The sequence below is a fragment of the Zea mays genome, chromosome 3 (genome assembly GCF_902167145.1).
Source record: "Zea mays cultivar B73 chromosome 3, Zm-B73-REFERENCE-NAM-5.0, whole genome shotgun sequence".
Classification (NCBI taxonomy): Eukaryota; Viridiplantae; Streptophyta; class Magnoliopsida; order Poales; family Poaceae; genus Zea; species Zea mays.
This window is the reverse complement of record NC_050098.1, coordinates 51279072-51298840: the sequence shown is the minus strand read 5'-3', so window position 1 is coordinate 51298840 and position 19769 is coordinate 51279072. Positions and strand designations below refer to the sequence as shown.

General features: G+C 54.5%; 1 protein-coding gene across 4 annotated transcripts; it reads right to left on the bottom strand.

The window, feature by feature from the left end:
- Positions 1–1962: 1962 nt before the first annotated feature.
- LOC103650075 (nuclear envelope-associated protein 2) lies at positions 1963–19198 on the bottom strand. 4 transcript variants are annotated; one of them, XM_035966212.1, is made up of 6 exons: positions 18706–19198; positions 18527–18634; positions 17945–18211; positions 17783–17866; positions 17603–17694; positions 1963–2189 (listed from the first exon to the last, which is right to left on the bottom strand). In XM_035966212.1, the coding sequence occupies exons 1-6, from the start codon at positions 18901–18903 to the stop codon at positions 2186–2188; spliced, it is 753 nt and encodes a 250-aa protein (XP_035822105.1). In that variant the 5' UTR covers positions 18904–19198; the 3' UTR covers positions 1963–2185. The 4 variants fall into 4 exon arrangements, with proteins under 4 accessions (XP_035822105.1, XP_035822103.1, XP_035822106.1 ...); XM_035966210.1 differs by having other exon boundaries at positions 17653–17694; positions 18706–19185; XM_035966213.1 differs by lacking the exon at positions 18527–18634 and having other exon boundaries at positions 17653–17694; positions 18706–19190.
- Between the last annotated feature and the right edge of the window lie 571 nt (positions 19199–19769).

Below are 19769 nucleotides of genomic sequence, written 5' to 3'. Positions count from 1 at the left end.
GAATCGGATCCTGCTGTCATAGTGTCATGCGACGAAGTGACGCCGTGTTGTTGTCGACACTTTTGCTTTCTGTATGGACTCGTGTATTTACAATCGGAGTCAAAGGTCTCAACTCTGTCGTCCTCCATCTCATAGTAGTATAACACTCATTTGTATATGAGTTATTGTGATATTATATGTTCTCATTGCAACGCACGAGCCTCATCTATTAACACATTGATTATTAAATTAAATTTGTTACCTCTCATATTATGCTCAGATTACTTACATATCTTCTAGCAATTTCAAATGGGATGTTATACAGAATATTGGAAATCCTTCATTGAAACGAGCTTCCTACTCATGTATCTTTATATATTTTTCCAGCATGCTCTTATCATATTAATACGAGGCAGTGGTGTTCGTTTTAAACTCTTGCATCTTGCAACATTACTCCTACAGAAATGATGTTATTGACTCATTGTATAATTTCTCTGATGGATATATGATTAAAGAATGGAGCTGCTCTGGATATCACTAAGACTGCACCTGTTTTCCTCTACTACTTATTAAGGCTGCAAGGGTAGTCTGTCTCTCTGGTTCTGTTGTTCTGCCTTCGGTCAATCTGGACCGTCCGATCACATGGGCCCACAGCTGACCGCCGCCCAGTAGCCTTCAAGCTCTGAATCAATCACGCGCAATCCTTGCTCCGCCAGCCACAACCACCTCCACCCGCGGCCCACCCGCATCGCTAGGGACGCTCAAAGTCTTCTCCCAACCGATGATGTCGTTCTCTGGCAACGGTTTCATTTGTCGCCCTCTCCACGTTCGTGCGTTCGCCATTCCCATTCCATTCCCCTCGCGATTTAACATTTATGGAAATATACAAGAGTACCTCAAGCTATTATGGAAAAAATAGATTAAATAAACAATTATGCTTATGTTTATTTTATATTTATTGATTTGAATATCTAAACTATGATGTTCTATGAAAGATCATTCTTGAATTTTTGCCTTTAAATTGTCTTGTTAAATCTTGTATACTACACTACTCAGAGTGCTCGTGCGTCACAGGCCCGAGTTTCTTTTCAACGTCATCCCGGACGGCTCGTGGATGTCGTTCTCCATCTCATAACAGTATAACACACATTTGTATATATAAATTATCGAGCTATTATATGATCCAGTTGCAACGTACGGGCACTGACCAAGAAGGTAAATCGATTCTTAACATAATGCTTAACAATGGTACACAGTCCTGAGCATGGCCACACGACCCGACCAACCTAAACCAACTCGCCCAAAAAAACTAATACAACGGGCGGGCAAGGGCCATAGTTTTTGACCCGCGATAATTAACGGACCGGATACAAACCATGATTTTTTCCCAAAATCTAACACAACCTGAAAAAACCTCAGCCCAAAGCTAAAAAAACTCGACCTAACTCAAAAAAAACTTAAACCAACGTGTCCAATAAGAAGACATAGGCTAACCCGACCTGACACTAGATGAACATGGATTGTCCGAACAACCAACGACCTGACCCAGTATTTGAACATATCTAGGACTACATAGGCCTTTGTGCCTATGTTATTCTCTTGTTCTTGAGAGGAAAAGTTTTGATAATGTGTTGAAGTGAAAAGTGAATGAACAAGTGATTAAAAGAACGGTAATTTTTAATGATCCCTAAAATGTATATACATATATAAATGTATGTTTTAAACATACGCGTATTAAAAAGAGTTAGTTGCATCAGTGGCCCTTTAAAGTCGTCAAAGGATGATACTTAGGTCCACAAACTTTGAAAATACATTTCTAGACACTTCAACTTGTTAAGTGATGTACCACATCCTCTAAACTTATAAAAATGGTGCACTGCAAGCCTATTTTTGGGACTATACCGACCACTGTGATGCGCTACTTAACAAGCTTAAGGACCTAGAAATTCATTTTTATTGTTATGGACGTAACTAGCATGAATGGATGTTGAGAACAAATGTCCGTTTCACAGCAATTCAAACATTCAAACATGAACGTTTATATTTTCTGTACGCAAAAGCGAGACCGTGAGAGCTCATCGGTTTGCAAGTGTAAATAGGACCAACATTGACACGGATGCTATGAGCTTGAAGGCTGAGCTCTCCCAGAGATTGCGCTTCTCGCCTGAGCCACTACAAGTGGGCTGCTGCACGGCCATCTGATTTCTTAGCTGCACAAAGAAAAATGCAGTTGGAAGACCCTTCTATAATACAGTGTGACAGTGCTAACCTTGCATTGCAGCAGTGAACATGATAAATTTGACAAGTTTGTAGAAATGGCACATGTATGTTTGAAGGTTTCAACGGTGAACATTGCTGCAGGATGTCAGCATCCGCCGTTTAACTTGAACATTGAGGTGTTGTTTGGTTCATATATTTGTAACATAATGGGTAACTGATAACGTTAAATCATATTTATTTATTAAGTCTAACCGTAATCAGATATCACAATAGAAAATGATACCAACCTATTCAAACTTATTAAAGTTGGAATTTAAGTGTGAATCATTATCATTAACATTTACGTTACATTTCATGAACCAAATAGTACCTGAACCTCATTATGCGCTATTGGGTTCCACTGACTCACACCGATTAGGGCTGGACGAAATGCTCGTGGCTCGCTTGGTTCATGGTCAGCTCGGCTCGGCTCGGATCGGCTCGTTTGATTTTTTTCACGAGCTGAGCTGACATCCTAGCTTGGTTCGTTAACGAGCCAGCTCGCAAGCTAAACGAGCTACCATATTGCAACAAAACGAAACTATATGTATATCATTTACAGAATAATTAATGAACATGTTATATATATGTGAGTTGTCTATGGCCTATGAATTAAACTAATGATTAATGAACTATATCTATATGTTAATTTGGTTTATGCAAATATAGGTATGGGTTAAACTGATGAACATGTATGTGAATTGTGCTAATTTGGTGTTATATTGACGTGGTTTGTGAAACTATGAGTATAATTACTATTTTCTATTGTTAAATTAGTTTAAAATTAACTAAAAATAATTATTATGTACAATTTATTTTTTTTCTGCTATGGCTCGCGAGCTAAACGAGCCAGCTCGAGCTCGTAAACGAGCCGAGCCGAGCTGACCCTGTGGCTCGTTACCTTAACGAGCCGAGCCGAGCTAGCTCGTTATCCACCCCTAACACTGAGAGCTGATTTGGTGACCAATAAAATGGAGGGGATACATAAGAAAAAGAATCAATATAAGGATAATATAGGACGATATCTTTTTCAAAACAAATAAAAAGGAAAAAAAAGAAAACAAAAATCATGATCAACTAAGCCCTCTCGCGGGATTGCTTAAGAATAAGAAATAAGAATCTTATAAAAATAGCATAGAATAAGGTTTGCTCCTCTTCATGGGATTCTGTAAATATCTAATTCCAAAAATCGAAACAATCGGGCCTTTTCGGAGATTGGTTGCAATTACTAATTCATGATCTAGCATATACAAAATGGAAACTTAATTCTCGATTCTACGAGAATTTTTATGTAAACGTTTTATTTGCTTCTCTTCCGTGGAAATTTTATTTTCTTAAGAATTTATCCTAATTTTTGTCAGGGACCATAATTAGGGGTACCCTCAAGACTCCTAATCTCAGCTGGTAACCCCATCAGCACAAAGCTGCAAAGGCCTGATGGGTGCGATTAAGTCAAGGATCGGTCCACTCAAGGGACACGATCTCGCCTCGCCCGAGCCCAGCCTCGGGCAAGGGCAGCTGACCCCGGAGGATTTACGTCTCGCCCGAGGACCCCCTCCAAGCAACGGACACACCTTCGGCTCGCCCGATGCCCAGTCTTCACCAAGAAGCAACCTTGGCCAAGTCGCCACGACGACCGACCGTATCGCAGGAGCATTTAATGCAAAGGTGGCCTGACACCTTATCCTGACGCGCGCCCTTCAGTCGACAGAGCTGAAGTGACCGTAGTCACTTCGCCGCTCCACTGACCGGCCTGACAAGAGGACAGCGCCGCTCCGACTGCTGTGCCACTCGACAGAGTGAGGCTGACAGCAGCCAAGTCCGGCCTCAGGCGCCATACGGAACTCCGCTTCGCCCGACCCCAGGGCTCGGACTCGGGCTCAGCCCCGGAAGACGACGAACTCCGCATCGCCCGACCCCAGGGCTCGGACTCGGGCTCAGCCCCGGAAGACGATGAACTCCGCATCGCCCGACCCCAGGGCTCGGACTCGGGCTCAGCCCCGGAAGACGACGAACTCCGCATCGCCCGACCACAGGGCTCGGACTCGGGCTCAGCCCCGGAAGACGACGAACTCTGCCTCGCCCGACCCCAGGGCTCGGACTCGGGCTCAGCCCCGGAAGACGACGAACTCCGCCTCGCCCGACCCCAGGGCTCGGACTCAGCCCTAGCCTCAGCCGACGGTCTCCGCCTCGCCCGACTCAGGGGCTCGGACTCGACCTCGACCTCGGCCTCGGAAGACAGACTCGACCTCGACCTCGGAGGAGCCACCGCCTCGCCTAACCTAGGGCTCGGACCGACCACGTCACAGGGGGGCCATCATTACCCTACCCCTAGCTAGCTCTGGCTACGGGGAACAAGACCGGCGTCCCACCTGGCTCGCCCCGGTAAACAAGTAATGATGGCGCCTCGCATGCTCCATGACGACGGCGGCTCTCAGCCCTCTTACGGAAGCAAGGAGACGTCAGCAAGGACTCGACAGCCCCGACAGTTGTCCTTCCGCCAGGCTCCAGCGCTCCTCCGATGGCCACGACATCACACGAACAGGGTGCCAAAACCTCTCCGGCTGCCACGACGGCATGTACTTAGGGCACTAGCTCCTCTCTGCTAGACACGTTAGCACACTGCTACATCTCCCAGTTGTACACCTGGACCCCCTCCTTACGCCTATAAAAGGAAGGTCCAGGGCCCTCTTACAGAAGGTTGGCCGCGCGGGGAAGGACGGGACGGCGCGCATAAGCCTCTCGCTCTCTCCCACGCGGACGCTTGTAACCCCCTACTGCAAGCGCACCCGACCTGGTCGCGGGAAAAACACGAAGGCCGCGGGTTTCCCCTTTTACGCCTGTCCCCCTCCGGCTTCTCTTCCCCCCTTCGCGCTCCGTCTCGCGCCGACCCATCTGGGCTGGGGCACGCGGCGACAATTTACTCGTCGGCCCAGGGACCCCCCGGGTTCGAAACACCGACAGTTGGCGCGCCAGGTAGGGGCCTGATGCGTGTTGACGAACAGCTTCCCATCAAGCTCCAGATGGGCAGTCTCCGGCAACCTTTCCAGCCCGGGACGGTGCTCCGTTTCGGGAGTCTTGAGTTCATGTCCCTCGACGGCAGCTACGACATGATACTCCTTCCCCCGCCGCACGACGGCGACAATGGCGGCCGACAACCCGCCCGCCGGCGGCGGAATCAACGATGTCTTCCCCACATGGCGGAAGAACAACATTCGGGCTTGTCCCGTCGCCTCCCCCACCGACGGAGGAGGAGGCGGGGCAACTAAGGCCAAGCAGGAGGCGGCACCTCATCGGCTGTCGAGCGAGTCGACGGCGCCGACGCCCCAACGGGGGACACGTCGGGCATCGACCTCGCGTCTGAGACGAAGACGAGCGCCGTTTCACCGCGACACGCCAACTCCAAGCGGACGGACGACACCAGCATGCTCGCGAGGGACTTGCTGGGCGTCACCCTTGTACCTGAGACGACGGTGCAGTCTACCCCTGACGTGACTTCATCACCGCCCGTCGACCAAGAGGTACCGACCGACTCCCATCTCGTGCCTTTCGGATTCAGCCTCGACCCACCAAGCGACTTCGCTTCGGTGGACGCTCTCGTAGAGGCAAGTCCGAACCCCCCTGGGTATCGTATGCGGACACCCTGGGACCGGCTGACAGCCGTCTCGACCTACGGGCCCTCGGGCTCCGGGAAGATGACGAGCCCGACTTTAGTTGGGATTTCTCCGGGCTTGGTAACCCCAGTGCCATGCGGGACTTTATGACCGCATGCGACTACTGCCTTTCCGACGGTAGTCGCATCCTCGGTGACGAGGACTGCGGCCCAAGTCGTGAATGTTTCCACGTCGATCTAGGGGGTCCCGACGAAGGCAACCATCTTGGTATGCCGGAGAACGGTGATCCCCCTAGGCCTGTGCCTCGCGTTGACATCCTTTGGGAGCTAGCTGTGGTCCCCGTCCTGGGGGGTCATGACCCACAGCTCGAGCAAATCCACGAGATGCAGTCCAGGCTCGACGAGGGAGCAGGAACACTTGAGCTGTTCCGCCGGGACATTGGGCAGGAATGGGCGGGTCATCCTCCCGCCGGAGAAGTGCGTCATCTACCCCAGGGCATCCAGCACCGCTTCGCCGATGACGTCAGGGCAAGGCCGCCACCGACTTCCAGTGGGGTCGGCCAGAACCTGGCTGCAGCGGCAATACTTCTCCGTGTGATGCCGGAGCCATCAACCACCGAAGGGCGGCGTATCCAGGGAGAGCTCAAGAATCTCGTAGAGGATGCCGCGGTCCGACGGGCCGAAAGCTCTGCCTCCCGAAGGCAGGGGTACCCCTCGGAACATCGTGCCGCGACTTCTCGATTCATGCGGGAAGCCTCGGTCCATACCGGGCGCACGCGCAACACAGCGCCTGCGGCCCCGGGACGCCTCGGCAACGAGCACCCTCACCGCAACCGTCGAACCCACCTCGACGAGAGGGTGCGCCGAGGCTACCACCCTAGGCGTGGGCGACGCTACGACAGCGGGGAGGATCAGAGTCCCTCGCCCGAACCACCCGGTCCACAGGCTTTCAACCGGGCTATACGACGGGCGACGTTCCCGACCCGGTTCCGAACCCCGACTACTATCACAAAGTACTCGGGGGAGACGAGGGCTGGAACTGTGGCTCGCGGACTACCGGCTGGCCTGCCACCTGGGTGGAATGGACGATGACAACCTCATCATCCGCAACCTCCCCCTGTTCCTCTCCGACACCGCTCGAGCCTGGCTGGAGCACCTGCCTCCGGGGCAGATCTCCAACTGGGACGACCTGGTCCAAGCCTTCGCAGGCAATTTCCAGGGCACGTACGTGCGCCCTGGAAACTCCTGGGATCTCCGAAGCTGCCGCCAGCAACCGGGGGAGTCTCTCCGGGACTACATCCAGCGATTCTCGAGGTAGTGCACCGAGCTACCCAACGTCACCGACTCGGATGTCATCGGCGCGTTCCTCGCCGGCACCACCTGCCGCGACCTGGTGAGCAAGCTGGGTCGCAAGACCCCCACCAGGGCGAGTGAGCTGATGGACATCGCCACCAAGTTCGCCTCCGGCCAGGAGGCGGTTGAGGCCATCTTCCGGAAGGACAAGCAGCCCCAGGGCCGCCTACCGGAAGATGTCCCCGAGGCGTCAACTCAGCGCGACACCAAGAAGAAAGGCAAGAAGAAGTCGCAAGCGAAACGCGACGCCGCCGACGCGGATCTTGTCGCCGCCTCCGAGTATAAGAACCCTCGGAAACCTCCCGGAGGTGCCAATCTCTTCGACAAGATGCTCAAGGAGTCGTGCCCCTATCATCAGGGGCCCGTCAAGCACACCCTTGAGGAGTGCGCCATGCTTCAGCGCCACTTTCACAAGGTCGGGCCACCCGCGGAGGGTGGCCGGGCTCGCGACGATGATAAGAAGGAAGATCACAAGGCAGGAGAGTTCCCCGAGGTCCACGGCTATTACATGATCTACGGTGGGCGAGTGGCGAACGCCTCGGCTCGGCACCGCAAGCAAGAGCGTCGGGAGGTCTGCTCGGTAAAGGTGGCGGCGCCAGTCTACCTAGACTGGTCCGACAAGCCCATCACCTTCGACCAAGACGACCACCCCGACCGCGTGCCGAGCCCGGGGAAATATCCGCTCGTTGTCGACCCTATCATCGGCAACGTCAGGCTCACCAAGGTCCTCATGGATGGAGGCAGCAGCCTCAACATCATCTACGCCGAGACCCTCGGGCTCCTGCGGATTGATCTGTCCTCGGTCCGGGCAGGCGCTGCGCCTTTTCACAGGATCATCCCTAGGAAACGCGTCCAACCCCTCGGACAACTCGACCTACCCGTCTGCTTTGGGACGCCCTCCAACTTCCGAAGGGAGACCCTCACGTTCAAGGTGGTCGGGTTTCGAGGAACCTACCACGCAGTGCTGGGGAGGCCATGCTACGCCAAGTTCATGGCCGTCCCCAACTACACCTACCTCAAGCTCAAGATGTCGGGCCCCAACGGGGTCATCACCGTCGGCCCCACGTACCGACACACGTATGAATGCGACGCGAAGTGCGTGGAGTACGCCGAGGCCCTCGCCGAATCCGAGGCCCTCATCGCCGACCTGGAGAGCCTCTCCAAGGAAGCGCCAGACGTGAAGCGCCACGCCGGCAACTTCGAGCCAGCGGAGACGGTTAAATCCGTCCCTCTCGACCCCAGCAACGACGCCTCCAAGCAGATTCGGATCGGCTCTGAGCTCAATCCCAAATAGGAAGCAGTGCTCGTCGACTTTCTCCGCGCAAACGCCAACGTTTTCGCGTGGAGTCCCTCGGACATGCCCGACATACCGAGGGATGTCGCCGAGCACTTGCTGGATATCCGAGCTGGAGACCGACCCGTGAAACAGCCTCTACACCGATTCGACGAGGAAAAGCGCAGAGCCATAGGCGAGGAGATCCACAAGCTAATGGTGGCAGGGTTCATCAAAGAGGTATTCCATCCCGAATGGCTTGCCAACCCTGTGCTTGTGAGAAAGAAAGGAGGGAAATGGCGGATGTATGTAGACTACACTGGTCTAAACAAAGCATGTCCGAAAGTTCCCTACCCTCTGCCTCGCATCGATCAAATCGTGGATTCCCTGCTGGGTGCGAAACCCTGTCTTTCCTCGATGCCTACTCAGGGTATCACCAAATCAGGATGAAGGAGTCTGACCAGCTCGCGACTTCTTTCATCACACCCTTCGGCATGTACTGCAATGTTACCATGTCGTTCGGTTTGAGGAATGCGGGTGCGACCTACCAACGGTGCATGAACCACGTGTTCGGCGAACACATTGGTCCAACGGTCGAGGCCTACGTCGATGACATCGTAGTCAAGACGAGGAAAGCCTCCGACCTCCTTTCCGACCTTGAAACGACATTCCGGTGTCTCAAGGCGAAAGGCGTAAAGCTCAACCCCGAGAAGTGTGTCTTCGGGGTCCCCCGAGGCATGCTCTTGGGGTTCATCGTCTCCGAGCGGGGCATCGAGGCCAACCCGGAGAAAATCGCGGCCATCACCAACATGGGGCCCATCAAGGACTTAAAAGGCGTATAAAGGGTCACGGGATGCCTTGCGGCTCTGAGCCGTTTCATCTCGCGCCTCGGTGAAAGAGGCCTGCCTCTGTACCGCCTTTTAAGGAAGGCCGAGTGCTTCACTTGGACCCCTAAGGCCGAGGAGGCCCTCGGGAACCTGAAAGCGCTCCTCACGAACGCGCCCATCTTGGTGCCCCCCGCTGCCGGAGAAGCCGTCTTGATCTACGTCGCCGCAACCACTCAGGTGGTTAGCGCCGCGATTGTGGTTGAGAGACGAGAAGAGGGGCATGCATTGCCCGTCCAGAGACCAGTATACTTCATCAGTGAAGTACTGTCCGAGACCAAGATCCGCTACCCACAAATTCAGAAGCTGCTGTACGCGGTGATCCTGACGCGACGGAAGTTGCGACACTACTTCGAGTCTCATCCGGTAACTGGGGTGTCATCCTTCCCCCTGGGGGAGATCATCCAGTGCCGAGAGGCCTCAGGTAGAATTGCAAAGTGGGCGGTGGAAATCATGGGCGAAACGATCTCGTTCGCCCCTCGGAAGGCCATCAAGTCCCAGGTCTTGGCGGACTTTGTGGCTGAATGGGTCGACACCCAGCTCCCAACAGCTCCGATCCAACCGGAACTCTGGACCATGTTTTTCGACGGGTCGCTGATGAAGACAGGAGCAGGTGCAGGCTTGCTCTTCATCTCGCCCCTCGGGAAACACCTACGCTACGTGCTACGCCTCCATTTCTCGGCGTCCAACAATGTGGCCGAGTACGAGGCTCTGGTCAACGGGTTGCGCATCGCCATCGAGCTAGGGGTCCGACGCCTCGACGCTCGCGGTGACTCGCAGCTCTTCATCAACCAAGTCATGAAGAACTCCCACTGCCGCGACCCGAAGATGGAAGCCTACTGCGATGAGGTTCGGCGCCTGGAAGACAAGTTCTACGGGCTCGAGCTCAACCACATCGCCCGACGCTACAACGAGACTGCGGACGAGCTGGCTAAAATAGCCTCGGGGCGAACAACGGTTCCCCCGGACGTCTTCTCCCGAGACCTGCATCAACCCTCCGTCAAGACCGACGACACACCCGAGCCCGAGAAGGCCTCGGCCCAGCCCGAGGCACCCTCGGCTCGACCCGAGGCACCCTCGGCTCGACCCGAGGCACCCTTGGCTCGGCCCGAGGTACCCTCGGCCCCCGAGGGTGAGGCACTGCGCGTCAAGGAGGAGCGGAGCGGGGTCACGCCTAATCGAAACTGGCAGACCCCGTACCTGCAATATCTCCATCGAGGAGAGCTACCCCTCGACCGAGCCGAAGCTCGGCGGTTGGCGCGGCGCGCCAAGTCGTTCGTCCTACTGGGAGATGAGAAGAAGCTCTACCACCGCAGCCCCTCAGGCATCCTCCAGCGATGCATTTCCATCGCCGAAGGCAAGGAGCTCTTACAAGAGATTCACTCGGGGGCTTGCGGCCATCACGCAGCACCTCGAGCCCTTGTTGGAAACGCCTTCCGACAAGGCTTCTACTGGCCGACCGTGGTGGCCGACGCCACTAGAATTGTTCGCACCTGCCAAGGGAGTAAATTCTATGCAAGGCAAACCCACTTGCCCGCTCAGGCTCTGCAGACCATACCCATCACCTGGTCGTTTGCTGTGTGGGGTCTGGACCTCGTCGGCCCCTTGCATAAGGCACCCGGGGGCTACACGCACCTATTGGTCGCCATCGACAAATTCTCCAAGTGGATCGAGGTCCGACCCCTAAACAGCATCAGGTCCGAGCAGGCGGTGGCGTTCTTCACCAACATCATCCATCGCTTTGGGGTCCCGAACTCCATCATCACCGACAATGGCACCCAGTTCACCGACAGAAAGTTCCTGGACTTCTGCGAGGATCACCACATCCGGGTGGACTGGGCCGCCGTGGCTCACCCCATGATGAATGGGCAAGTAGAGCGTGCCAACGGCATGATCCTGCAAGGGCTCAAGCCGCAGATCTACAACGACCTCAACAAGTTCGGCAAGCGATGGATGAAGGAACTCCCCTCGGTGGTCTGGAGTCTGAGGACGACACCGAGCCGAGCCACGGGCTTCACACTGTTCTTTCTAGTCTATGGGGCCGAGGCCATCTTGCCCACAGACTTAGAATACGGTTCCCCGAGGACGAGGGCCTACGACGACCAAAGCATTCGAGCTAACCGAGAAGACTCACTGGACCAACTGGAAGAGGCTCGGGACATGGCCTTACTACACTCGGCGCGGTACCAGCAGTCCCTGCGACGCTACCACGCCCAAGGGGTCCGGTCTCGAGACCTTCAGGCGGGCGACTTGGTGCTTCGGCTGCGACAGGACGCCCGAGGGCGGCACAAGCTCACGCCTCCCTGGGAAGGGCCGTTCGTCATCGCCAAGGTTCTGAAGCCCGGGACGTACAAGCTGGCCAACAGTCAAGGCGAGGTCTACAGCAACGCTTGGAACATCCGACAGCTACGTCGCTTCTACCCTTAAGATGCTTTCAAGTCGTTCATACACCTCGCTCACGCACAAAGTTTAGTCATCAAGGAAGGGTCAGCCTTGCCTCGGCAAATCCCGACCCTCCCTCGGGGGCTAAAAGGGGGGAACCCCCTCTGCGTCAAAATTTTCCTCGGAAAAAGATCTTTTCTGCCAGAATGTCTTTCGTGCTTTTCGACTACTTCGAAAGTGGATCCTGAAAACGACGGAGTACACGTAAGCAGCCAAGGTTGACTGAGCCGAGGGACTCCTACGCCTCCGGGATACGGATACCTCACTCATCACCTTCTGCGATAAGTAACTCGCGCTCGGATAAGTGATTCCGCGGACCGAACAAGTCTTCACGCTCGAAAATTCTTCTGCCGAAACGATTTTTCGGGCCTTCTCGGCTACATCGACAGCAGAATCCTACGGACGAGTAAGAGTACATGTAAGCGGCAAGGCCGACCGAGCCGAGGGATTCCTACGCCTCTGGGATACGGATACCTCACTCATCACCTTTCGTGAAAAGTAATTCTCGCTCGGACAAACAATTCTGTTACCGACAAATAAGTCCAGATACTCGAAACAAGAGGAAAAGAAACGCAGCTTTACAACACGACGACAGTATGTTTGGGCCTCGGCGGCCGCAGAAAACATACACTACAAGATGACCCGATCCTGCAGGCTCGGACCTTGATAGTTGAAGGGAGCAGCAGCACCCTCGGCGTCAACTACACCTTCGGCAAAGTCCGGCCTAGCCTCGGACGGCGACGCGGTCGGAGGATCTCCACCCCGAAGGACGACATCAGCACCACGCCTGGGCCATCGCCGCCAGGGTCTTCTTCAGGAATCCGGCTCGAGCAGACCGCTCGGCCGGCCACCCCGAAGCCTCAGCCAGCTGTCCCCCGAGGACATCAGCCCGGCTCGTGGCCTCGGCAACTCGACTCTGGCGTCGGTCCCGCCAGTGGACGACCCGGCCAGGCTCCGGCCGACCAAATCTTCTTTTTCGAGCCAACTCTGCCTCTGTCCATGCTGACACCGCTACCTCCGGCTTCGGCTCATCGAAGGGCGGCCGAGGGGTTCCTTTAACTAAGCAAGAGAAGCCTCGGGCGGCAAGGCTGACCGAGCTGAGGGACTCCTACGCCTCAGGGATACGGATACCTCACTCGTCACCTTCGCACGAGGCAACTCACGCTTGGTGAAGCGGTTCAGATAGGCAACAAGCGAGTCTTAGTGCTCGAAATGAGGAAAAAACAAGGCTCCATGCCGAAAATACATACACGTTCAGGCCCCGACAGCCATAATGAACAGACACCAGCGCTCAAGGTGCCATTACAAACGGAACTCCGGTTCTGCCTCCGCAGGTACGAACAACCCCACACGATTGGGGGGCCTGCGGAGCAACAGAAGGCCGACGGATGGCTCGCCGCCGCCCGCTCCAACAGCGACGACGATGACTTTCTGCTCCGAGGGGCCGAACAGCAGCAGCGATGACCTCAGGGTGGATGCTGCTGCCATAAGGCCCTCACCCACGTCCTCACTCGAGAGGCGAGGACGAGCAGAAGGCCGTAGAGTTGGAGGTCAGTCCACGGGCGGCACCGATTATCTCGTCGGCGGAGAAACCTCTTCCGGCTGCCGCGGCGGAAGGTGGCACCGGAAGCAGCGTCGAAGCCGCTCGGGCTGGAGAGCCGAACATGCGGCAGCTGCCAGCGCCACGAACGGCGAACGCCCTTCCCCCCGATCGCTGAGGAGCGGGCCGCTGGTAGCACGAAAACCGACCCCAACTCGGCGCACTCCCCTCCCTAGCACTGATGATGAACATCCTTGAAGCTGAGGGAGGGGCAGAGGCCGCAGCCCGGCTTGCTTCTCCCCACCCAGGGGCTGGTGGTCACCGTCTTGGGTGACCACCGGCGAGGGGATGCGGCCGGGCTGCCTGATGAAAATCCTTGAAGCCGAACGATGGCTAAAAGGTACCAACTTCCGCGAAGTTGTGTTCCTCCAACGACAAAGCGGAAGGATCGAGGGTGTTCCCCATCCGGGGGCTCGGAAGGTGGAAAGACGCGATGCATAAGGGAGCGCGAAGACATGGTTGCCTTTCAAGGGGGTCACCCTCCTTTTAAAGGCAACTCTCCCCACTTGCGTCCTCAGCCATCGCGGGCTGAGTCTTCTCCAACACGCTCCAAGGTCCTCCCCCTACGACCCGGGGGCTAGGTCCCACGCGTCATGCAAGCTGGCCCAGGGCAGAAGAAGCCAAACCGCCGCGCGCGGTGCGCGCAACTGCCCAGCGGTTACAAGCATTCCTCCACTTTCGCCCAGACCAACGGGTGAAAGGGCGGACAGCCATGCAGGCGGCATGCAACCGCGCCAAGTGGGCACACCCCTTCAACTCCAACACGCCCAACATGGAGGCCCAGGCCCACACGTCATGCAACCGGCGCGCCGGTTGCTACGTGCGAGCAACTGCACCGCCACTCGCGCCACTACCGCGCCTCCTCGACTGCGGAACTAGTACCGTGACTCGAGGCAACCCTGCGTATGACCCAACAGTGCCAGCCAGGCACGTCGGTCACGGGTCAGTCAGCTGTGGGAGAAGGCGCGACGGCCAATACGACCAAAAATGGGCCGGCAGTAATGGCGGTGGCAGACGGGCGAAAGCAGCGGTCACGTCGTTAGCCAAGCTCACGTCCCATCTAGGGACAGCAAGGGAACCCTCTCTCGCGGCGTGAAGACGGCGCGCCCGTGTTCCGTTCCTCGAACGGCTCGCACGCGCGCAACGGCTACCCCGTGAACCACTCGTCCCGTCGCATTAACTCTGCGGCAGGACAGGCGGTACCTTTGGCAGGAGAAGCAGGCGACGCTTCGCCTTCGCCATAATGACCACGTCAAAAAAAGGTGCGCCACGTCATTTCGATTTCATATCCTTTTCCTCTTTCTCTCTCTTACAATAGGGATCGGGAAAGGGGATACCCCAAAAGGGATCCTTCCCCGCGAAGGAAACGGGCCCCGAGCCCCCCTACTGATCAGAGGTTCGAAGGCTGGCCCCTCGGAGGGGTTCAACAGCCGCCTCAGAGCGCTCGGGCTCCGCGCCCACTACTGGTCAGAGGTTCGAAGGCCGGCCCCTCGGAAGGGTTCAACGGCCGCCTCAGGCCACTCGGGCTCCGCGCCCACTACTGATCAGGGGTTCGTAGGCGGGCCCTCGAAGGGTTCACAGCCGCCTCAGACGCAGAGCGAGGGATGACCCTGGGTACGTTCGATACATAACCAAGGCTCGGGCTACGCTCCCGAGGTACCCTAGGACATTTCCGAGACCAGCGGGAACGATCTTGTGACGGAATCCCATCAGAGGGAGGCATCGAGCCCTCGGACCCCGTCAAAAGGGGACCAGGTCCGGCAGATCACCTGCAGGTACTTTTGGAGCGCGCCTCCGGGCCTCTAGCCGACCCCTAACAAATGGGGCACGAGCGTCCACTCGGATTACCCGTCAGCAGCTCACTGGAGACACCATGTTCGGCGCCCTCCAAGGGCAACATGGCGCTTTTCCCCCCCTCCTTCTTGCGGAAAGGCGACGCAGGGGCATATGTAAAAAAGTCGAGTCTGTCCTTGACCGCCCTCTCGCCCTGTGCGAAGGCTCGGGGGCTGCTCTCGCAAACCCGGCTCCGGCCAAACCGTTGACAGCGTCAACATACCAGCCCGAGAACTTGGGAGCTGATCGTGCACCCGGGCTACAGCCAGCTCGCATGAGGGAACAACCAGACCGGCCGAAGCATTGCGAAATGCATTAAGACCTCGAAGGAGTCAAACCACTCCTCCGAGGCCTCGGGGGCTACACCCGGCGGGTGCGCTCGCGCGCACCCACCGGAACAAAACGCAACCGAGAAAGGCTGTCCCCCTTGCAAAAAAGTGCGACAAAAGCCTCCAAGCGAGTATTAACACTCCCTTCGAGACTCGGGGGCTACTGTCGGGGACCATAATTAGGGGTACCCTCAAGACTCCTAATCTCAGCTGGTAACCCCCATCAGCACAAAGCTGCAAAGGCCTGACGGGTGCGATTAAGTCAAGGATCGGTCCACTCAAGGGACACGATCTCGCCTCGCCCGAGCCCAGCCTCGGGCAAGGGCAGCCGACCCCGGAGGATTTACGTCTCGCCCGAGGACCCCCTCTAAGCAACGGACACACCTTCGGCTCGCTCGAGGCCCAGTCTTCACCAAGAAGCAACCTTGGCCAAGTCGCCACGACGACCGACCGTATCGCAGGAGCATTTAATGAAAAGGTGGCCTGACACCTTATCCTGACGCGCACCCTTCAGTCGACAGAGCCGAAGTGACCGTAGTCACTTCGCCGCTCCACTGACCGGCCTGACAAGAGGACAGCGCCGCCTGCGCCGCTCCAACTGTTGTGCCACTCGACAGAGTGAGGCTGACAGCAGCCAAGTCCGGCCTCAGGCGCCATAGGGAACTCCGCTTCGCCCGACCCCAGGGCTCGGACTCTGGCTCAGCCCCGGAAGACGATGAACACCGCATCGCCCGACCCCAGGGCTCGGACTCGGGCTCAGCCCCGGAAGACGACGAACTCCGCATCGCCCGACCCCAGGGCTCGGACTCGGGCTCAGCCCCGGAAGACGACGAACTCCGCCTCGCCCGACCCCAGGGCTCGGACTCGGGCTCAGCCCCGGAAGAAGACAAACTCCGCCTCGCCCGACCCCAGGGCTCGGACTCGGGCTCAGCCCCGGAAGACGACTAACTCCGCCTCGCCCGACCCCAGGGCTCGGACTCAGCCCTGGCCTCAGCCGACGGTCTCCGCCTCGCCCGACTTAGGGGCTCGGACTCGACCTCGACCTCGGAGGAGCCACCGCCTCGCCTAACCTAGGGCTCGGACCGACCACGTCACAGGTGGGGCCATCATTACCCTACCCCTAGCTAGCTCTGGCTACGGGGAACAAGATCGGCGTCCCATCTGGCTCGCCCCGGTAAACAAGTAATGATGGCGCCCCGCTTGCTCCATGACGACGGCGGCTCTCAGCCCTCTTACGGAAGCAAGGAGACGTCAGCAAGGACTCGACAGCCCCGACAGCTGTCCTTCCGCGAGGCTCCAGCGCTCCTCCGACGGCCACGACATCACACGAACAGGGTGCCAAAACCTCTCCGGGTGCCACGACGGCATGTACTTAGGGCGCTAGCTCCTCTCTGCTAGACATGTTAGCACACTGCTACATCTCCCAGTTGTACACCTGGACCCCCTCCTTACGCCTATAAAAGGAAGGTCCAGGGCCCTCTTACAGAAGGCTGGCCGCGCGGGGAAGGACGAGACGGCGCGCATAAGCCTCTCGCTCTCTCCCACGCGGACGCTTGTAACCCCCTACTGCAAGCGCACCCGACCTGGGCGCGGGACAAACACGAAGGCTTCGGGTTTCCCCTTTTACGCCTGTCTCCCTCCGGCTTCTCTTCCCCCCTTCGCGCTCCGTCTCGCGCCGACTCATCTGGGCTGGGGCACGTGGCGACAATTTACTCGTCGGCCCAGGGCCCCCGGGTTCGAAACGCCGACAATTTTTGACCTAAATTTTCTTCTGATATGATAAAAAAAGATAGACCTTGGTTCTATTTCATCTCTTCAACAAGTTTAGTAATAAACATAACGGCCCTATTGTTCCGATGGAGTCTTTGCTATTCAATTTGTCCCATAGATCCTAAACTGAGTAGCAAGGAGATTTTTTCTCCATGGATTCTCTCAATTTCACTGATCACTAAACCACCCCTGAGTTGTGGATTTATGTTTGAGGAACACTTGCGTCATTTGTTGATTAGATGTTTAAAAAAAACAGAAAAAAATTACCCTATGGAGTTTCCATATGGTTCTAGGATGCAGAGTTCAAGTCTCATTACCCTCCTCTTCAGCTCCTGGGCTGTCCTCCGATGCTGATCCAACTATTTGTCAACACAATTTAGATATTACAGAGATATTTCACACTAAAAGTGAGACATTTTGAAGAAGCATTCTTGACTCAAGGTCTACCTGTGATTCCAGTTCCTTGCTTCTGTTTACCCAGTGAGCAGATAGCGCCCTTATATCCTCTCCCGGCTTGGCCACACCATCATCCTGAAAAATCAAATCCTCGTCAATGTTCTCGCTGTTCCTTCGATCGGACATCAGAATGGATCTTCAGAATTCGTTTACGTTATCAAATGCAACTCTGGCAAAGGCATCCGTGATGTCAGACTCGGTTCTCAAAGAGTAACAATCTTTGAATTGTCTTAGTGTGGGATCCCTGCTCTCGAGGCACTTTTCAAGATGATTGAGCTGTTCTGCTAAATTGTTCACCGGAAATTCACCCTCACTCATCGAATTGTTCCTATCATTCAGCTTTCCTAACAAATATGAGCAGTGCAGCAGCGTTGTCATCACTGGAAGTTGTGATCTGAAACCATCCAACTCATTGCGGAACTGCACATGAGAAGAATTATTCATCATGGGAGTTGTCCGCTGATTTGAATATTAACTGAAAAGCAATGACTAGGAACATAAATAGATCCAAACTGGGTATTGGACATTTACATGAAGTGATCAGTACACCACCATTATTAAATATTAGGTCATGTATGTAAATGTGAAAGCTACATGATCATTGAATAGCAGATGGTCATTTAACCAGAAGCTAATCTATTAAGCGCTAAATTTAAAACTACATGAGAAAATGATTTCTTAAAGTGTAACTGCTGGAAAAGCAAAGGAAGTGGAGAGAGCGCAAGGGGAGGAGACCTGATCTGCGCTACATAGCGATGCACGCAACTGCTCATCTTTGTCCCCTAAGCATTTCTGCAGCTTGCTCACCTCATCCTCCAAATTTCTCGTCTTTAGCTCAGCAACCTTTTAACAATTTCCAATCCATGGTGACACAGAGCACCAGAGTCTTACCAACTACACAGAAAGAAACGTACCTTTCTGGCTTCTATCTCCTGAGCCAGCAACAGTTCCTGTGAAGCAAGCCTGTTCCTGGCATCCCTGAGCTCGGTAGCCATTGCAGTCACATTCCTCTTCAGGCTTAGTTTCTTCTCAACAAGATCCCTCAGTAGTGGATCCAACTCAAGTGAGCATGACAACGATGAAGGAATTGCTGTACTCTCTGAAACTAGCATCACCCAAAGGCTGGACTTTTGCAGACCCAACAGGAAGGATATCAAACACAAAGACTGCTCTCGGAAGTAACAAGTCTCAGCATCATGGCAGCAAGACTTAATATAAAGACAGCAGAGAATTGAACTCTGCTTTGATCAAACGGATGCGTCTTCACTCGCTGCATGTTGGGTCTGCAAGGAACTCATCTTAGTTTTCTCATCCAGTGGCCACTGCAGACTGCAGTCTAGTTTTGTGCTTGCTGCAAGCATCGTGCTGTAGTTGTGCTAAAGCTTCTGAATTGAGACCCTTCGCTTTCTTTCGATCAAGGCCACGAACTTGTGTGGAGCCGGACAATTTCTACTAAATGACCGATATGTTGCTTTCATTAGCCATTTCAGAAATCCTGTGGCGGTGGTGATCGGTGAGGGAGTCAAGACATATCAGTATAAAAATCATATGATCCAGTAACATATATCACAAGATAGGATTTTATACATTATTAGCTAGGGTTAGAGATAAATGTGGGTATCCGAATTGTTATAACAAATTTTATATTTTAAAATAAATTTGTATAAAATTTTATGCTAATATTAAAGCACATTATTATAAATAAAAAGAAAAATTTATATAAATTGTTTTATACATTATTTATCCCACAACCAAAAAAAATAGAAAAAATATTTATATCTAAATTTTTTCGAATTTTATATTTATTATTTGAAAAGATATATGATGATTTTAAGGTTTATTTTTTATTAATCTTTACAAACTAAAAATAAGAATATGTATTTATATAGTATAATTTATATCTTATTTATTCATAATTAAAAAACAAAAAAAATATTGGAATAAGTATCTGTTTCCATCCCCACAATCATCTTTACCG

Coding starts and splice junctions, on each gene's coding strand:
- LOC103650075 (XM_035966210.1), bottom strand. CDS start 18,903: ATGCTAGTTTCAGAGAGTACAGCAATTCCTTCATCGTTGTCATGCTCA. Junction 18,212..18,526: donor CGCTATGTAGCGCAGATCAG/GTCTCCTCCCCT, acceptor TCTCATGTGCAG/TTCCGCAATGAGTTGGATGG. Junction 2,190..17,652: donor CCCAGGAGCTGAAGAGGAGG/GTAATGAGACTT, acceptor TTCTTTGTGCAG/CTAAGAAATCAGATGGCCGT.